This window comes from Talpa europaea (assembly GCF_964194135.1).
Source record: "Talpa europaea genome assembly, chromosome: 9".
Taxonomy (NCBI): Eukaryota; Metazoa; Chordata; class Mammalia; order Eulipotyphla; family Talpidae; genus Talpa; species Talpa europaea.
The window spans coordinates 61747599-61762036 of NC_140076.1; the positions used below are offsets into that span (position 1 = coordinate 61747599).

At 39.8% G+C, this 14438-nt stretch overlaps 1 protein-coding gene across 2 annotated transcripts in view; it reads right to left on the reverse strand.

Annotated features, from left to right (window-relative positions):
* The window catches only part of FGGY (FGGY carbohydrate kinase domain containing), a gene marked incomplete at both ends in the record, with an annotated part of 393087 nt that overhangs the window by 132204 nt on the left and 246445 nt on the right, over positions 1–14438 (reverse strand). For both annotated transcript variants that reach the window (XM_084243991.1, XM_084243992.1), the window contains one exon: positions 7863–7970. In XM_084243991.1, the coding sequence (XP_084100117.1) occupies positions 7863–7970 (108 nt within the window). The remainder of the gene's footprint in view (positions 1–7862; positions 7971–14438) is intronic.

A 14438-nucleotide genomic window follows, 5' to 3' on the forward strand; every position in this document is an offset into this window, starting at 1 on the left:
CTATTCGTAGGCACTCTGGGTATATAGTGAAAAATACAAAATACAATGCATTTAATTCAGAGGAGCATAAGGTAAGAGGTCACTCTTTTAGTAATTATTATACAGTTGGGGGAAGTGAAATTTCAGCTGAGAGGCTAAGAATAGGCAGAGTTTGAAAGAATACAGGGCCAGAAGCAAGACAAAAAAGAGGCTATGATAACTACAAAGCTGAAGATGGAACGACATATATGGTTTCGGACAGTAAGGCGATGGGTCTATCCCCCTGCCTGGTAGGTGTATCATGCTCATTTGTTGAATAAATGTGTAGTGCATGACCATAATGGAAGCACACCACATACTCATATAATATCATGTGCTTCTTGAGAGACCATATTTTACACACTTAATAACAGACACACTTTGTGTATGTTTTTGTAGAACACTAGTTGATCCTAAATAGGGCAACTGTATGTTATATTAGAAAATAAAATGGTGAAAGTATAAATGAATGAGGTGGGTGGGAAAAGTCAGAATTATTTTGAAGAATTATTTTGATTTGGGCAACAAGATGATGAAAAGTTAAAGAAAATTAGGCTGGTAGTATACGCAGGATAGGGAGATGACTTGGCACAGAAAGCAGGAAATGTAAATAAGGTTCAGAGGCTGACAGTGGGAATAGAAGGTACACATATTCTTGTCCTTGCTCTACTATAATATTTGTCATAATATTTCATAATCATTGGTTTATAGGTCTATCTCTTACTCCACATTCTGAGGTCTTTTAAATCAAGAGTTTCATTATTTTCCAATCCACAGAGCCTACAACAGTGCCTGGCATCCTGAAGGGATGAATGAGAGAAATTTTGAAGAAAATGAAACAAACTTAGAGATTGACTTCTTAGAGAGTATAAGAAAATCAGTTAGAAAGTATAAGAAAATCAATGATGATTTTGAATTTTGGGGTCAAAAAAAGAAATGCAGCTACATTAATGATGCCTCCTTATTTTCTGTATTTCTCATACTTTGATATATGGGGTCTTATGATCCTGGACACACTGCTCTTCCCAAGATTAGACAATTCCTGGAGATAGTCAGGGGCTCAATTTCCCTGCCAGCACTCTTTTTGAATGCAAATCAACCAGTCCAGAGCTCAGGTCCCCACCACCTCAGGCATGGGCCTTTGTTTCCAGGCTATAATTACTCCAAGACCCAGTCTCAGACAATAGGGGTGGCCCTGGTGCTTCCTGTGTGGCCCTGTATAGATGCAATATATGCAATACACCCTTTTCTTGATAATTGCAAAAAAACTATTGTTTCAATGGCAGTCATCTCTGGGTTTGTTAGTGCCACAATATCTGAATATAAAAATAGTGCTTTAATGGAAAAAAATAAGAACTTTGGAAATAGGTAGATTTAGGTTTAAATTAATGGCCTACATTTATATTTATATTTATTTTGGTCTACCTAGGGAAAGTTACACCACCGGTTAGAGCCTCATCTATAATTGTAAAATGAGGGTAATAAAAGTTGCTTTGTAGGGCAGGCTGTGGTGAGTGCATGTTTAGATGTGGCTTTCAGAGGAATACATCAAAAGAATAAAAATAGCTGGGAAAACAGGATCTCTTAAATGATCAGATATACTTTTTTATTTTTTCACAAGCATTTGGGTGATAACAGCACACCCTGATTGCAGTGTAGGGAAGAAAAAAATCTGCCACCAAAAAATACATCTTTTTGGCAAAAGATTAATTTCATGGGTAGGACTCTGAAGACTGGGAGGATATTGTTTTTGAAAAAGACTTACATATAAACTTCTATAAGGACCTACACAGAATTGGAAGACCTAGTCTCCTTCTATAATTTTCATGGTGAAAGAATAATTTGAAATCTGCATACCTTCTGTTTGTGGTGCCTTCTCCAGTAAATCCTCTAATTGTACTTCTCTCTTCTCCCATCATTCCCAATTTTAGCTATTTAAGCTTCTGAAGTCATGTGGTCTGTCCCATGTATACAGGAGGTATACATGCTATTATTAAACTTCTTATTGGTTTCTTTCTCTTAATCTGTTTGATGCCTGTTTGATTATTTGCCAGCCTAGAAAAACCCTGAGGGTTATGGTTATGGGATGATTACCTTTGTGCCCCCACAACAGAAAAGGAGCCAGTTTTTCCAATAATTGAACATTCATTTCAAAAGCCTGGAATGTCTATTTTAGGGTTGACCTCTCTGCTTATGTTCTATTCTCTAGTGTATTTAGCACAGTATAGAAGAACACAATGTCCTATTAGTGGCTATTTGTTTCCCAATGAAATAAAAAGTTTTACCACAATCAAGTGTATGTGCCAAATGGTTGCCTTAGAAATATTTACACAGAGTTAGTCTAACTATATAACTATTTTCCTATTTCCTTTATCTTCTCAGATTTCAGCTCTGAAAGCTGGCAGCCATAATTCAGCATAAAAGTTTACAAACTGTTTGGATAAGTAGGAAGATTCGTTTGGGTGGAATCAGATTTTCAGGATGGGTTTAAGGCCTATAACAAGGAGGAAAGGCCATTTTAAAAAATGAGAGATTATAAGACTACTGCACAGAGAAGAGAGATCCAGTTGGATTGAGAGGTAATGGTGGTTTGGTCACTGGTGCTGGGAATGAAGGTAAAGAAAAGTAGAAGCTTTGGTGATCTACATTTTGGCATTAGAATCAATGGACTTTATGACGGACTGGATGTAAGCAAAGAGAAGAGAGGAGGATTCAAGACTAATCCTTATTTTCTGGCTTTAATAAAAATATAAATGATGATGTTCTTTTACCAAGATGAAGACAAATAATGGAGGATCAACTTAGGAAGTGTATCAGTTACTATAGCCAGAAAACTGGGAGTAATTCCTGACTCTATCCTTCCCCTCCCAGCCCTCTGGCATCTAGCCCATCTTCTCCAGTGATAGCAAAGCTATCTTTCAAAGACCTTGACCTCTTATTCTTTCTAATCAGGAAATTGTTTGCTCTGCCTTCAAAATACATCCCAATTCTAACCACTTTTTAAGAGCTCTATTAACATTATCATCAGATCTCAGCTGGCTTACTACAACAGATTCTGTTCTCTTTCCTTCCATATCCCCCCAAAACACCCCACGATCTATCCCAACATAGAAGGCAGCAGGATAGTTTTAAACCATACTTTAAAAACCTAAATAATATCATCTCTCTCCTGGGTTCATTATTCTTCAGTGGCTTCCCATTCCATTCACATAAAAGCCAAAAATCTTACATGTACCAATAATATAACTCATATTATCTCTTTGAATTTACCCCAGCAATTCATATTTTGGTTCACTCTGCTCCATTCATATGGTCTCTTTGCTGTTCCTGTAACACCTCAGGCAAGCAACCCCCTCAGGATCTTTGCACTGGTTATTCCCTTGACCTGGAATGTTCTTCCCCTAGGTTTCCAAATGCTAACTTCTTTGTCTTCCTTGCTGTTTGAAAGTCACATCAATGAAGGCTTCCCTGACGGCCTTATTGAAATTTGCATATTGTTAACCTGCACTCACAAGCTTGCTTTCACTATATTTTAATAACTTATACCAATACTAAACTTTATTTAATATTTCCTAATTTTATTTATTGTATATCATCTGTCTCCTCTTAATAAGTGGGCAGATTTTTGGAGGTTAGACAGAAGAGGTTGTTGTATTCACTTTTTCTCACTCAAAAGAGTGTTTCAAACATAGTAAGTACCCCATAAATATTAGTTGTATAAACAGGCATCACTCTCAAGTTTTGACTTAATTCCATAGGTAATGGGAGTGCTAGCAAGAATGATAGGGTCATGTCTATATTTTAGGGAGATTTCATTAGCTGCAGTCTTTAGAGAGGCCATTATGACTAAATGTTTGTGTCCTCCCCAAATTAATACATTGAAATACTATCCACTAATGAGGTGGTATTGGGAAGTGGGACCTTAGGGAGATGATTACGTAAAGAAGCTGGAACTCTCATGAACCAGATTAGTGTCTTTATATGGGCCTGAAGAGACCAGCATTCTCCCCTTCTACCATGTAAAGATATCTCTGTGACCTGGAAAAGGGTCCTAACCGGAATGGCTGTGCCAGGGTCCTATTATGGACATTATTCTTCCAGAATTGTGATAAAGTACTACTGTTTACAAGCTACCCAGTGTATATTAGGTAGAAGCCTGAACCAAGTTATAGGTTTTCTGAGTAGAAAGTTTAGACATAAGATAATTAGGGAGCTGTGCCGGATCTCAGGGACACAACTGAGTAAAAGCCTGGGCAGGAGGAGGGACCAAAAAGACATTTGTTTATGCAGAGTTAGTTTTGTATCCATGAAGTCCTTCCAATGAGCTAATGTGAAATGTTGGGTATACATCCATGGCTTTACATGGATCCTGACTATACTGATATTCATATGCTTTATTCTCATGGTTACAAAGTGTGTCAACTCTATCTGCTTCAATACACTTGGAAAGAAAGTCACATAAACTGATGATAGTTGCTTCTTTAGGAAATCTACCAAAAAATACTAGAAGAAAAACTCAGAAATGCAGGTCCACAAAAGTGAGGTCCAGATTGGGAAAGATCTGGAGCCTCCTGTAGTCCATTTGTGTGTGAATCAAGGCTCTCTCACTTCTAAGTAAGAACTTCATCAAGTGACCTCACTGTTCTGAGCTTCTTTATTCACTAGTAAAACTGACAATCATAACACTTACCACCCAGACAAGCTGTGAAGAGCCAAAGAAAGGCTGAATCTTAATAAGGGCCTAGAAGTGACTGGCACATGATAAGTTACTCAAAGAGTATTAGCCCTTGCCTTCCCAGAAGGTGGCAGGGGTAGTGCAATCTACTTTTATGTGCTACAATTTATAATTATAATGATAGGTTCTATATCCAACTTTCCCATTTGAGGATAAGCTACTAGAGGACAAGAACCATGAAACCATTTTCTTTCCTTGCCCACAGTCATCACAATAAATAAATGCATACAGGGATGAAATCATGATCACTATACCAAGTACGACACTGTGCCCACAGCGAGCTCCTTATGCACCCACTTATGGAAGACTGCCTGACTTCCTGCGGCTAGCTCTGTGTTGAGCAGCATAGGGAGGAGGTTGGAATGAGAGACTATATAAAAAGCTCTTAGAACTGAGACTGGAAAATAAGTCTTCAAAATAAATATTAGATCTTGTGATTATTATGCATGTCATTCAATGATTAACAAGATCATGCTTCCATGAACACAAAAGCACACTCAGTAAGGTGTCATTTTTGTTATTATCTTCATTATTGTTATTATTATTTCATCTAATTATTTTATAGGTAGTTTCTGTTTCTTTGTTTGGCTTCTCTGGACCGAGGTTTTATTAGTCAATCTATTTTGTTCAGATTCAGATTCTGGTCCATTATGCTAGCTTTTAGATTTTTGTAAGATTTCACTTTGCACCTCATGGGTCAATCAGACTCCACGGCCATGTCAATAAACCCTGTATGTGGACAGCCCAAAGTGAAGCTACATCCTCATTTTGATTAGTTAATGATGCAAAATCAACTAACTAGATAAAGACCAACAATCACTATAACTCCTGTTGAAAATCCCAGTGGATTATTGTATGAAGATTTTATTGATGGCTAGAAAGAAATCACATTTTTTATTTAAATTCAGACTCAGGAAACAGGCATACCCGATTCTTGTCCACAAAGATTTGTCATACGTTTGGGTAAAGAGAGCTTATATCCATGGCAACAGCTCAAACTTTGAGCCAAATACTGGGGTAAGCTTTTCCAGACTGACACAGATGTTTCATTTGCATACTAAGCCTCCGAAAACCTGTTGATGGACAGCTTCATGGACAATGCATCATGCACAAAGAAGTGGTTTAAAGGATTGTTATTTTTCTTAAAAAATGCCTCTGGATTGTGTCAGTTATGAGTTCTGGGTCTGCTAAGGATGATTAGACCATGATGTGGGGTTAAAACAGACTGTATTTCAGTAATGGGTTCTCAATGTGTCATAGAATGGGAATGAATAGTTGAAAATTGTGCAAATACAGGACAATAGTTTAAAATAGGAGCATGCAAAACTCAAGTCCCATTTCAACTTAGGCATACGGTGGTCTCAGTTTTCCTAGCTCTGGTTATAACATCAATTAGATGTCATTTTATATTCACTAAACTTCCCTTTTGGACAATAAGCTTATTCAATTCAGGGTTTGATGGGGTCTAGTTCATTATATTCATCTCTATACGCTGGCACTAAAGTAAGGGCACAGAACATGCCCACCGAGCCCAGCCATCTACCTATGCTTCCACAGGCTTTTACAGAGAATTTGAGGGAGCCCAGTATAAAATAGCAATATACTAAGAAATGGAAACTAATGGTTATTTGCATGCCTATTCGGCTTTGGGTCAGATCACTTTTAATTTAGCTAAACATTTAGAGGAGTTGGTAGGCGAATCAGATCATAAACAGATGATTTCAATATAACATAGTTAATGTAGGGTTGGGTAAGTGAACTGAGGTCTCATTTTCCCTCATTTTCCACCCCCATTCCCTCTGAGGCCTGCTGATCTCTTGACCTCAATTCTCAGTCTTCATAGGCACTTTCTTCATTCAAGCCCTCATGGCATTTTGTGTGCAGGCTGGCATACTAAAAGTGGTCTCTCTACCTCCAGTCATGTGCTTAGAGTCCTCTGTCCTTACTGTCGCCAGGCAGAGATTTACAGCTGAGGTCTGACTATATCAAGTTCATTCTTTCAAGCATTTGCTGGTTCATCTTGGTCTACTAGATAAAGTTCAATTCCTTCGCATGTTTACAGGGACTTCTTATGATGTGGTCCCTGCCCAGATCTCTAACTTTTATTGTAAGTCATTCTCTTAACAACAGTTTATGCCACAACTGAAACTCTGGACCATTTGCAATTACCCTCAAGTATGCCTTGTTATTTTTCACTCCCATTGTTCCTATGCCAGTATTCTGTCTAGAAGAGTATGCCCATCCTGCTTTGTCTGGTTTGCTCCTATTTCTCTTCTAAAAGTCAGCACAAACACTTTCTTCCTTGCAAGTTATATTTACCTAGTTTTGTCCCAACTCTTTGCCCTGCATCTCCGGAATAGTACTCATCTCACTATTAGAGCTCTTCTGGCTCTCCTATTAGACAACCCCATGATTCCAAGGATATTTTTATCAAGCACTTCTATAAACCAGGCACTGAGCTTGTTACACTAAGTATAATTATGGCCCTTATCTTTAAAAAGCTCAAAGTCTCCTGGAAGACAGACTAGGAAACCGATATGATAACAGAATGTACAAATAACTGAAATTGTGTCATAAAGGAAAAGTGAAATTATCAAAATGGTAAAGAATTCTCTGAACAGGGAAAGAAGCAAACTCAAAGGCACAGAGAAGGTGACTGAGATGAACTATGGGTGAGCTGTGCGTAGGGTCATCTTGCCTAGTGACAAGTACATGGGGGAAGCTGCAATGGGCAGACCACAGGGGATATGAGGAGCCCAGAATACCATCTGTCTGAGGGCTCTGGGGAACCACTGAAGGATTTTGGTTGGAGATTAACATGGTCCTTCTCACACAGTAGAACATCACTCTTGCTGCCATGAAGAAAAAGGATAGTCGTGCTGAGGATAGCTGAGAAGAGACCTTAGTCACTACTGCCTGAACCAGCATGTATTCCTTTGGCAAACTACTGCTGCACACACACCACGTGTTAGTCTGTATGCTAAGAGAAAGTCAGTTCTTCTGAGGTAGGAGTCTGCATTCCAGATCCTGGCTATATGGGTAGTGGGACAAAGGTACCTGTCAAAGGTATAAAAACATTAAAGATCATATGGAAAAAGTGTCAACTTACCAGTTTTCCAGTAACGCTCTGACCACCTTCACTCAGCCAGAACCCAGGGACCATGGCTGAGAAATAAGGGCCCCAGACGCCTGGGACAAAAATTGGGTTCTTGTTGATCTGGAAAGAAAGGGAAAAAGTATATGAAAATAGGGACCCTGAGAGCCTGAGAAGGAGGCTCCTCCCTTTTGATGTTTCTGTAACCATGGAATTCAGCTTATTAAATGACTTTGATGGTAAGGATGTCACTCATTCCCAAGGAAGGGCAAGGCTTCATCTTTGGAAACTTTTCTGATAAATTCATTCTGATGTCAGAGTAGTAAAAAAGAAGAAACTGGAAAGAAACTGGTGAAACATTTCCTGGTTGGCTCCCCCCACAGTGGACGGATAGCAAAGATGGTTGACATTTTGTATGCCTCCCTATTTCCGCCTCCTCTGTAATGAGACTTCTCAGCTCCTCTGAGATGTGGGATATATTTTCTTGCCCCTTGAATGCAGGTCTGACTTGTGACTTGTTCTGGCCAACAGGATGAGGAGGAAGTGACATTTCACCAGTGTCCTGGCTCCAGGCCTCAAGAGGATTGCATCTCTTTTGCTCCTCTCCTTTTTCCATAAAAACATGCTGTTGCTAGGTAGAAAAGCCATTGCAATGGCTCTGATGTTGCCCATAAAGGAGGGAACCTAAACACGACCAGCCAACCCTTCCAGTCAACCAACAGCTGGCAGGTCCAGATCACTAGAATCACCCAGCCAAGTGACAGACTTGTGAACAAAATATGTCTTGTTAAATAAGCAAAACAAGTGTTGATGAGGATATGGAGAAAAAGAAGCCTCATGTATACTGTTGATGGCATTCCCAACAGAAAACAGCATGGAATTTCCTCAAAAAGTTAAAATAGAACTACCATATGATCCCAGTAATTCTACTTCTAGGTATTTATCCAAAGATTATGAAAACACTAATTTTTTTGATGGTTTCACTTATAACAGAAATATAGGGGAAGCAAATAAGACATCAGTGTAAAACAATAAAAACAGTACAAAACACAACAAAGCAAAAATGGACAATTATAAATCAGCGACATCCTGCAGGGGAGGAGGAGGGAGAGGGATCAGAGGGAGGGTGAGAGGAGCACAGGGGACTGAGGTGATGGTGCACGGGTGCCTTGGGGAAGGAAACTCTATGGGGACTACACCTGAGGGGATGGGGAGAAGCAAATACTGCTTAAAAATGAACAATGATGTAAAAAATTATAAAAAATAAATAAGGGCCTCCCCGGTGGCGCAGTGGTTGAATGCTGGGTTGCAAAGCTGCCCGCAGCCTCTGCAGTGACAGTTCGATCCCCGGCTGCTCCCCGGCTACCTGAGGAGGGTCCCACATGGCGCGCAGACCTCTCCTGCCACCCGCAGCTCCCCTCAGCAGTGTACTTCGGTCCTGCTGCCTGCTCTGCTCCCCGCTCTGGCTCTGGTGAATTCTCTCACCCTCCCGCGCTTCTGACTGTACCCAGAGCTTGTATAAATAAATAAATCTTTAAAAAAATAAATAAATTTTATCTTTTTAAGGAAAAGAAAAAAAAAACACTAATTTGAAAAGATACATGCACCCCTATGTTCACTGCAGCACTATTCACAATGCCCAAGATATGAAAACATCACAAGTGTGTGAGGACAGGTTAGTAGATTAAGAAGATGTGGTCTGTACAGACAGTGGTATACTACTCATCCATAAAAAGGATGAAATCTTGCCATTTGAGGGGCTTATGTTAAGTGGGAAAAATCAGAAGGAGAAAGACAAATACTTGTTGATTCCATTCATTTGTGGGACATAAAGAAGAAAAGCAAATCAACAAATAAAATTAAACAAAAACAATCTCTTAGACTTGGCCAAACAGAATGGCAGTTACTTGAAGGGAAAGGAAAGAGAGGGAATAGGTTGGTGGTAGGTGGTGACTGGACATTTGGTGGTGGTCATGGTGTGAAATATAAAGTTGTTGAGGTGAGAAACATTTGTACACCTCAAAACTACAGTATTATGACCTCATGCTACCTTAATAAAAAGAAAAAAGTAAATCTTCTTGTAGTTACGACTTTGTGTTTGTTTGTTACACAGCATTTTTGTGGCAGTAGAAAACTGACATAGTCTCTTCTTTGACAAACTCTAGCCACCTAATATATAACAACATGCCAACTCTCTCTGTTGGGTGCTAGGGACACAGGGATGAATCAGAAAGGGTTCTTACCTTTAAGGAACTCTCTATCTGGAGGAGAGGTCGATAAGTAAATAGACAAATAGAATCCAGTGTGGTCCACAGAATGACAAAGACAAAACACAGAATGGAGAGGCACAGGAGGTGCCGAGTGAAATGATTCAGAGGTGGCTTCTTAGAAAATGTTAAACTGGACTACCCTGGTGGTGCAAGGTTTTAAGATGCAACCTATGATGCTTTCTGCAGTTTCTACAGCACAAGTTCCATCCCAACCCACATGGCACGGCAGAGCAACCCACATGGCACGGCAGACCTCTCCTGACTTGCCCGCTGCTCCCCTCAGCAGTGTATTTCAGTTAGTCTGCCTGTTCTGTTTCCCACTCTGTCTCTGGTGAATCCTCTCACCACCGCCCCCCCCCCCCACCTCTGGCCTGTATCCCAGTTCTTGTTTGCATAAATAAATAAATCTTTAAAAAAAGATAAACCTTAAAGAAATGCTTATACTAGTCAGATTTAGCCAGGTAAAGTGGAACAGGCATTCTAAGCCATGAGAATAGGTTGAACAAAGTCATGTAGATAAGACAGAGGTGACCTTAGTATTCAGATACTTAAAAATTTTTGCAGCAGACCATGGAAGTCCCTCTAGGTATTAGGAAATATGTATATGAAGAGGGGAGCTAGGACAGGCAGGGATGGACCATGTATGCATCACACATCTGGAATGGCACAAACTCTCATCCCCCCAGCAGGAAAGGATGTTGAACTCGTATTGATGGTTGCGGCAAGGTATAGCTAGAAGGTGAGGAGGGAAGGGGAATTCAGTATGCCAGCTCTAGCTACTCCCCCACATCTGCAGACTGAGCAGAGACTCTATTTATTCATTTATCTCAGAAATATTTATTTAGCTTCAACAATATGCTTGGTATTATGCTGGGCCCTAGGGATATTGTGGTGACAATCTGTAACTTCTGCCCTCATGAAATTTACAGTGCAGCATTTGAGCATAGCTGACCAAACCTTTCAGTGTCTGGATCCCAACTAACCTGGTTCTCTTTCCACTAAATTAATGAGATCTCAAATCAGTAGGTTTTCCCATCCCCAAACTGGCAGGGGGTAAGGGAAGATAAGGAAGCAACACAATATTTTCAAATTAACATTTTCTCAAATAGATGTAGTTTATAAAAAATGGGCACATTTAACAACTGAAATGAGAATAATCACTTGAGGGGAAAAAAAGGTTTCTGAAGGCAAGTCGATTTGGCTTATGCTGACATATTTACTCATTCCTTTATAGGTTCAAGAGATATATTCTGAGTTCTATTGTGAGCTCAGCTTGTGCCTTGTAAATGGTAAACAAGAAAGCACAGTGCCCGCCTTCATGGAGCATGGCGTACACGCCACCGTGAAAGGGAGCAGACTAGATGACCAATCATTCAGTGTGGGTCAGAATTCCCCCAGATTTGGCACTGAAAGTCCTGTGTCCTGGAGAACGCTCCATGCTAGGCAAACTGAGACACTGATTACCTGATATAGACATTAACCAAGTTGTCAAACTAATGTGTAATCACAACTATAAGTCAAAGAAGGAAAAGTAAAGGGTATTATAATAGCATATACATAGACTATGAGTCCAGGGATCAGGGAATGCTATTCTGAGGAAGTGATGTCTGAATTAATAGGTAAAATATACACAGAAATTATGCATGTGGGTATGACTGTATGTATGTGCATCTGTGTATTTATGTGCATATGTTTTACATGTGTGTTTGTGTCTGTGTGTATATGTGTGTGTGTGTGTGTGTGTGTATGTATTACAGAGAGGATTCCAGTCAGACAGAGTGCACACTATATGGGCTTTATTTTTGTCACTTTACCTTTCACAGTGAAAATTTTATCACCATTCTTAAAAAGTACCTGAAGTGCACCCCAGAGCTGCTTTGTGGTGAATAATACAGGCCAGGGTCATCACCACTTAAGACCCAGGGTTTGACAGGTAGACAGACAAAAATAAAAGTCATCTATTTTCATGCCCTGTATCTCTTGGCTTCCAGAACTCTTCACATTTGACAGATTAGTCTCAGAGAGGTTGCATAAACTGTTCACAATCACAGACCTGGTGAGTCATGAGGTGGGACTTGTACCCAGGCAGATTTTGAACACAAACCTATGAATTGCTTTATTTTTTGCAGCTTTTTGAACGTGTATCTATAAATTGCTTAGGAAGGTTGTACTTCACTCCCCATATTCCCTCCCTCCTTCCCCCCAATTTCTAATCCCCATGCTTTATGGATGTTACTGTGAAGATTATGGTTGGTTGCTAGGAAGTGCCTGGTGAAGACTGCCTTACTCTATCCAGGGAGGAAATCTAATATTGACTCCTGTTGTGCTCCCTCCTCTGGAAAGGCACGTGCTCCTCATCAGACACCTGGAGCAAAGCAAAGGAAACAAATACACAGAAACACGTTTCCCAGAGTACCTTCAATCTCTCCCAAACCCTGTGCTCTGGGAGAAAAGAAGTAATAGCTTGCTAAGGAGAGAACATATTTAGGTGTTTATACGTGCTTTACTCCCTTTACAATGAATCTAAATATTTATTTATTTATTTATGATTTATGTATTTATGTGTACAAGAGCTGGGGTACAGGCCAGAGATACGGGGAGGGGGTGAGAGGATTCACTAGAGACAGAGTGGGGAGCAGAACAGGCAGACTGACTGAAATACACTGCTGAGGGGAGCAGCAGGTGAGACAGGAGAGGTCTGTTTCATCATGTGAGTTGTTCCCTGGCCAGCCGGGGATCGAACTCGTGCTGCAGAGGCTGCAGATTGCTTCACAGTGCGTTGCTTAACCCCTTGCGCCACCAGGGAGGCCCCACTGAATCTAAATATTTAAAAAGATTTGGGGGAAAGCTCTTTTCCATGCTGACAGCCATCTTGACCTGATGGCTGCTGTTTCACAGAAAGAAGGTGTACATCTTACCCCACTAATGACAGTGGTCTGCAAGGCACTGGCTTCCCTGTCATATGGAACTGCTGACAACAACAACATCAGAGCCAGGCAGGGTACTTACTAAAAGACTTATTCTAAACAAATTCAAGCTACAGAAATCACATTATTCTCACAATCACCCTAAGAGAGGATTCAATCATTATTCCTACTGTACAGATGTACAAACTGCGGTACAGACTGTTAAATAGCTGGCCCAAAGTTATAAAAATACAAAGCAACCAGGCTCTACAGATTCTATATTTGTCTCTGCTTAAGTACGGTCTTGCTCAGTGGCCACCATTGCTTTGAATCCTTCATTTGCCTTCCAAGGGCAGAAAGGCAGGGCTCTTAGAGCTGACATACCATGAGTTGAGAGGAATAAACCAGGAGGTTCATTCCTCCTGATGACAAGCAGGTTAGGGAATCTTCCTTTCTAAAAGGCTTCTGATGCCTTTTCCTGGCTACTCTTGTAAGAGAGAGCACATGGATGGAGAAAAGAACTAGCTTGATTCTATTCCCAATTGCCAGGTGCCAGCCAGGTGATATACTGCAATGTCATCTTTCTCAGCCTCAATTTCTTCATTTTCAAAATGGGAGGAATGATGAATGTCAGAGGAACCATTCATTACCTATGAATAGCTTATTATATATATGCTAAGTACCAAATAAATGTTAGTTCTCCTTGAAATGAGGCTCATGTAATAGATAGCTCATGTATGGTCACAGGCAAAAGTAACTGTGACTAAGGAAGGAGGTCTCTAAATTCAGCTTGTGCTTAGTCAATATTCTTGATAATGAAGAAGAAGAACACAGTATAGAAGTAAAGTCTATCATATTTTTAGATAGTATCAACTTGGAAGAATTTTATGGGGTATGTTCAAATCGAGATTAAAAATTACTTTAAAAATTAGAACATTAAACAATATATAAGAAAACAGTTAAGATTTATCTAATCAAACAAGTAAGATTTTTTACTTAAAAGGAACTGGTAGTATTCTTTTTGATAATATTCTTGTTCATCGGTGGTGGTACATGATCAGTTTAGTGTTGTTTAAACTGTATCTAGACCTTTGATATATTTTTAATTATATCTGATACAAATGAAATTGCAAAGACCTGTAGTAAAGCAAACGTTTAGTTGCATACTATATGCCAGGCACTGAGATCAGCAACAAGGCTCTAAAAATGATGGAGCAAAATATTATTAAATAATAGGGAACAACCCCTTTCATCAGGAAACGCCTAGAGGAATGGACAGACAGAGATAGAGGAAAAAAAAATTATAGGAAAACATGCCAACTGTTACAGTGAGGTAAGAGAGGGGTGTGCTTAGAGCCTAAACTGCCTGGGAGAAGAGTGAATGCATTATATAGGTGGTCACAGTGGAGTAAGGC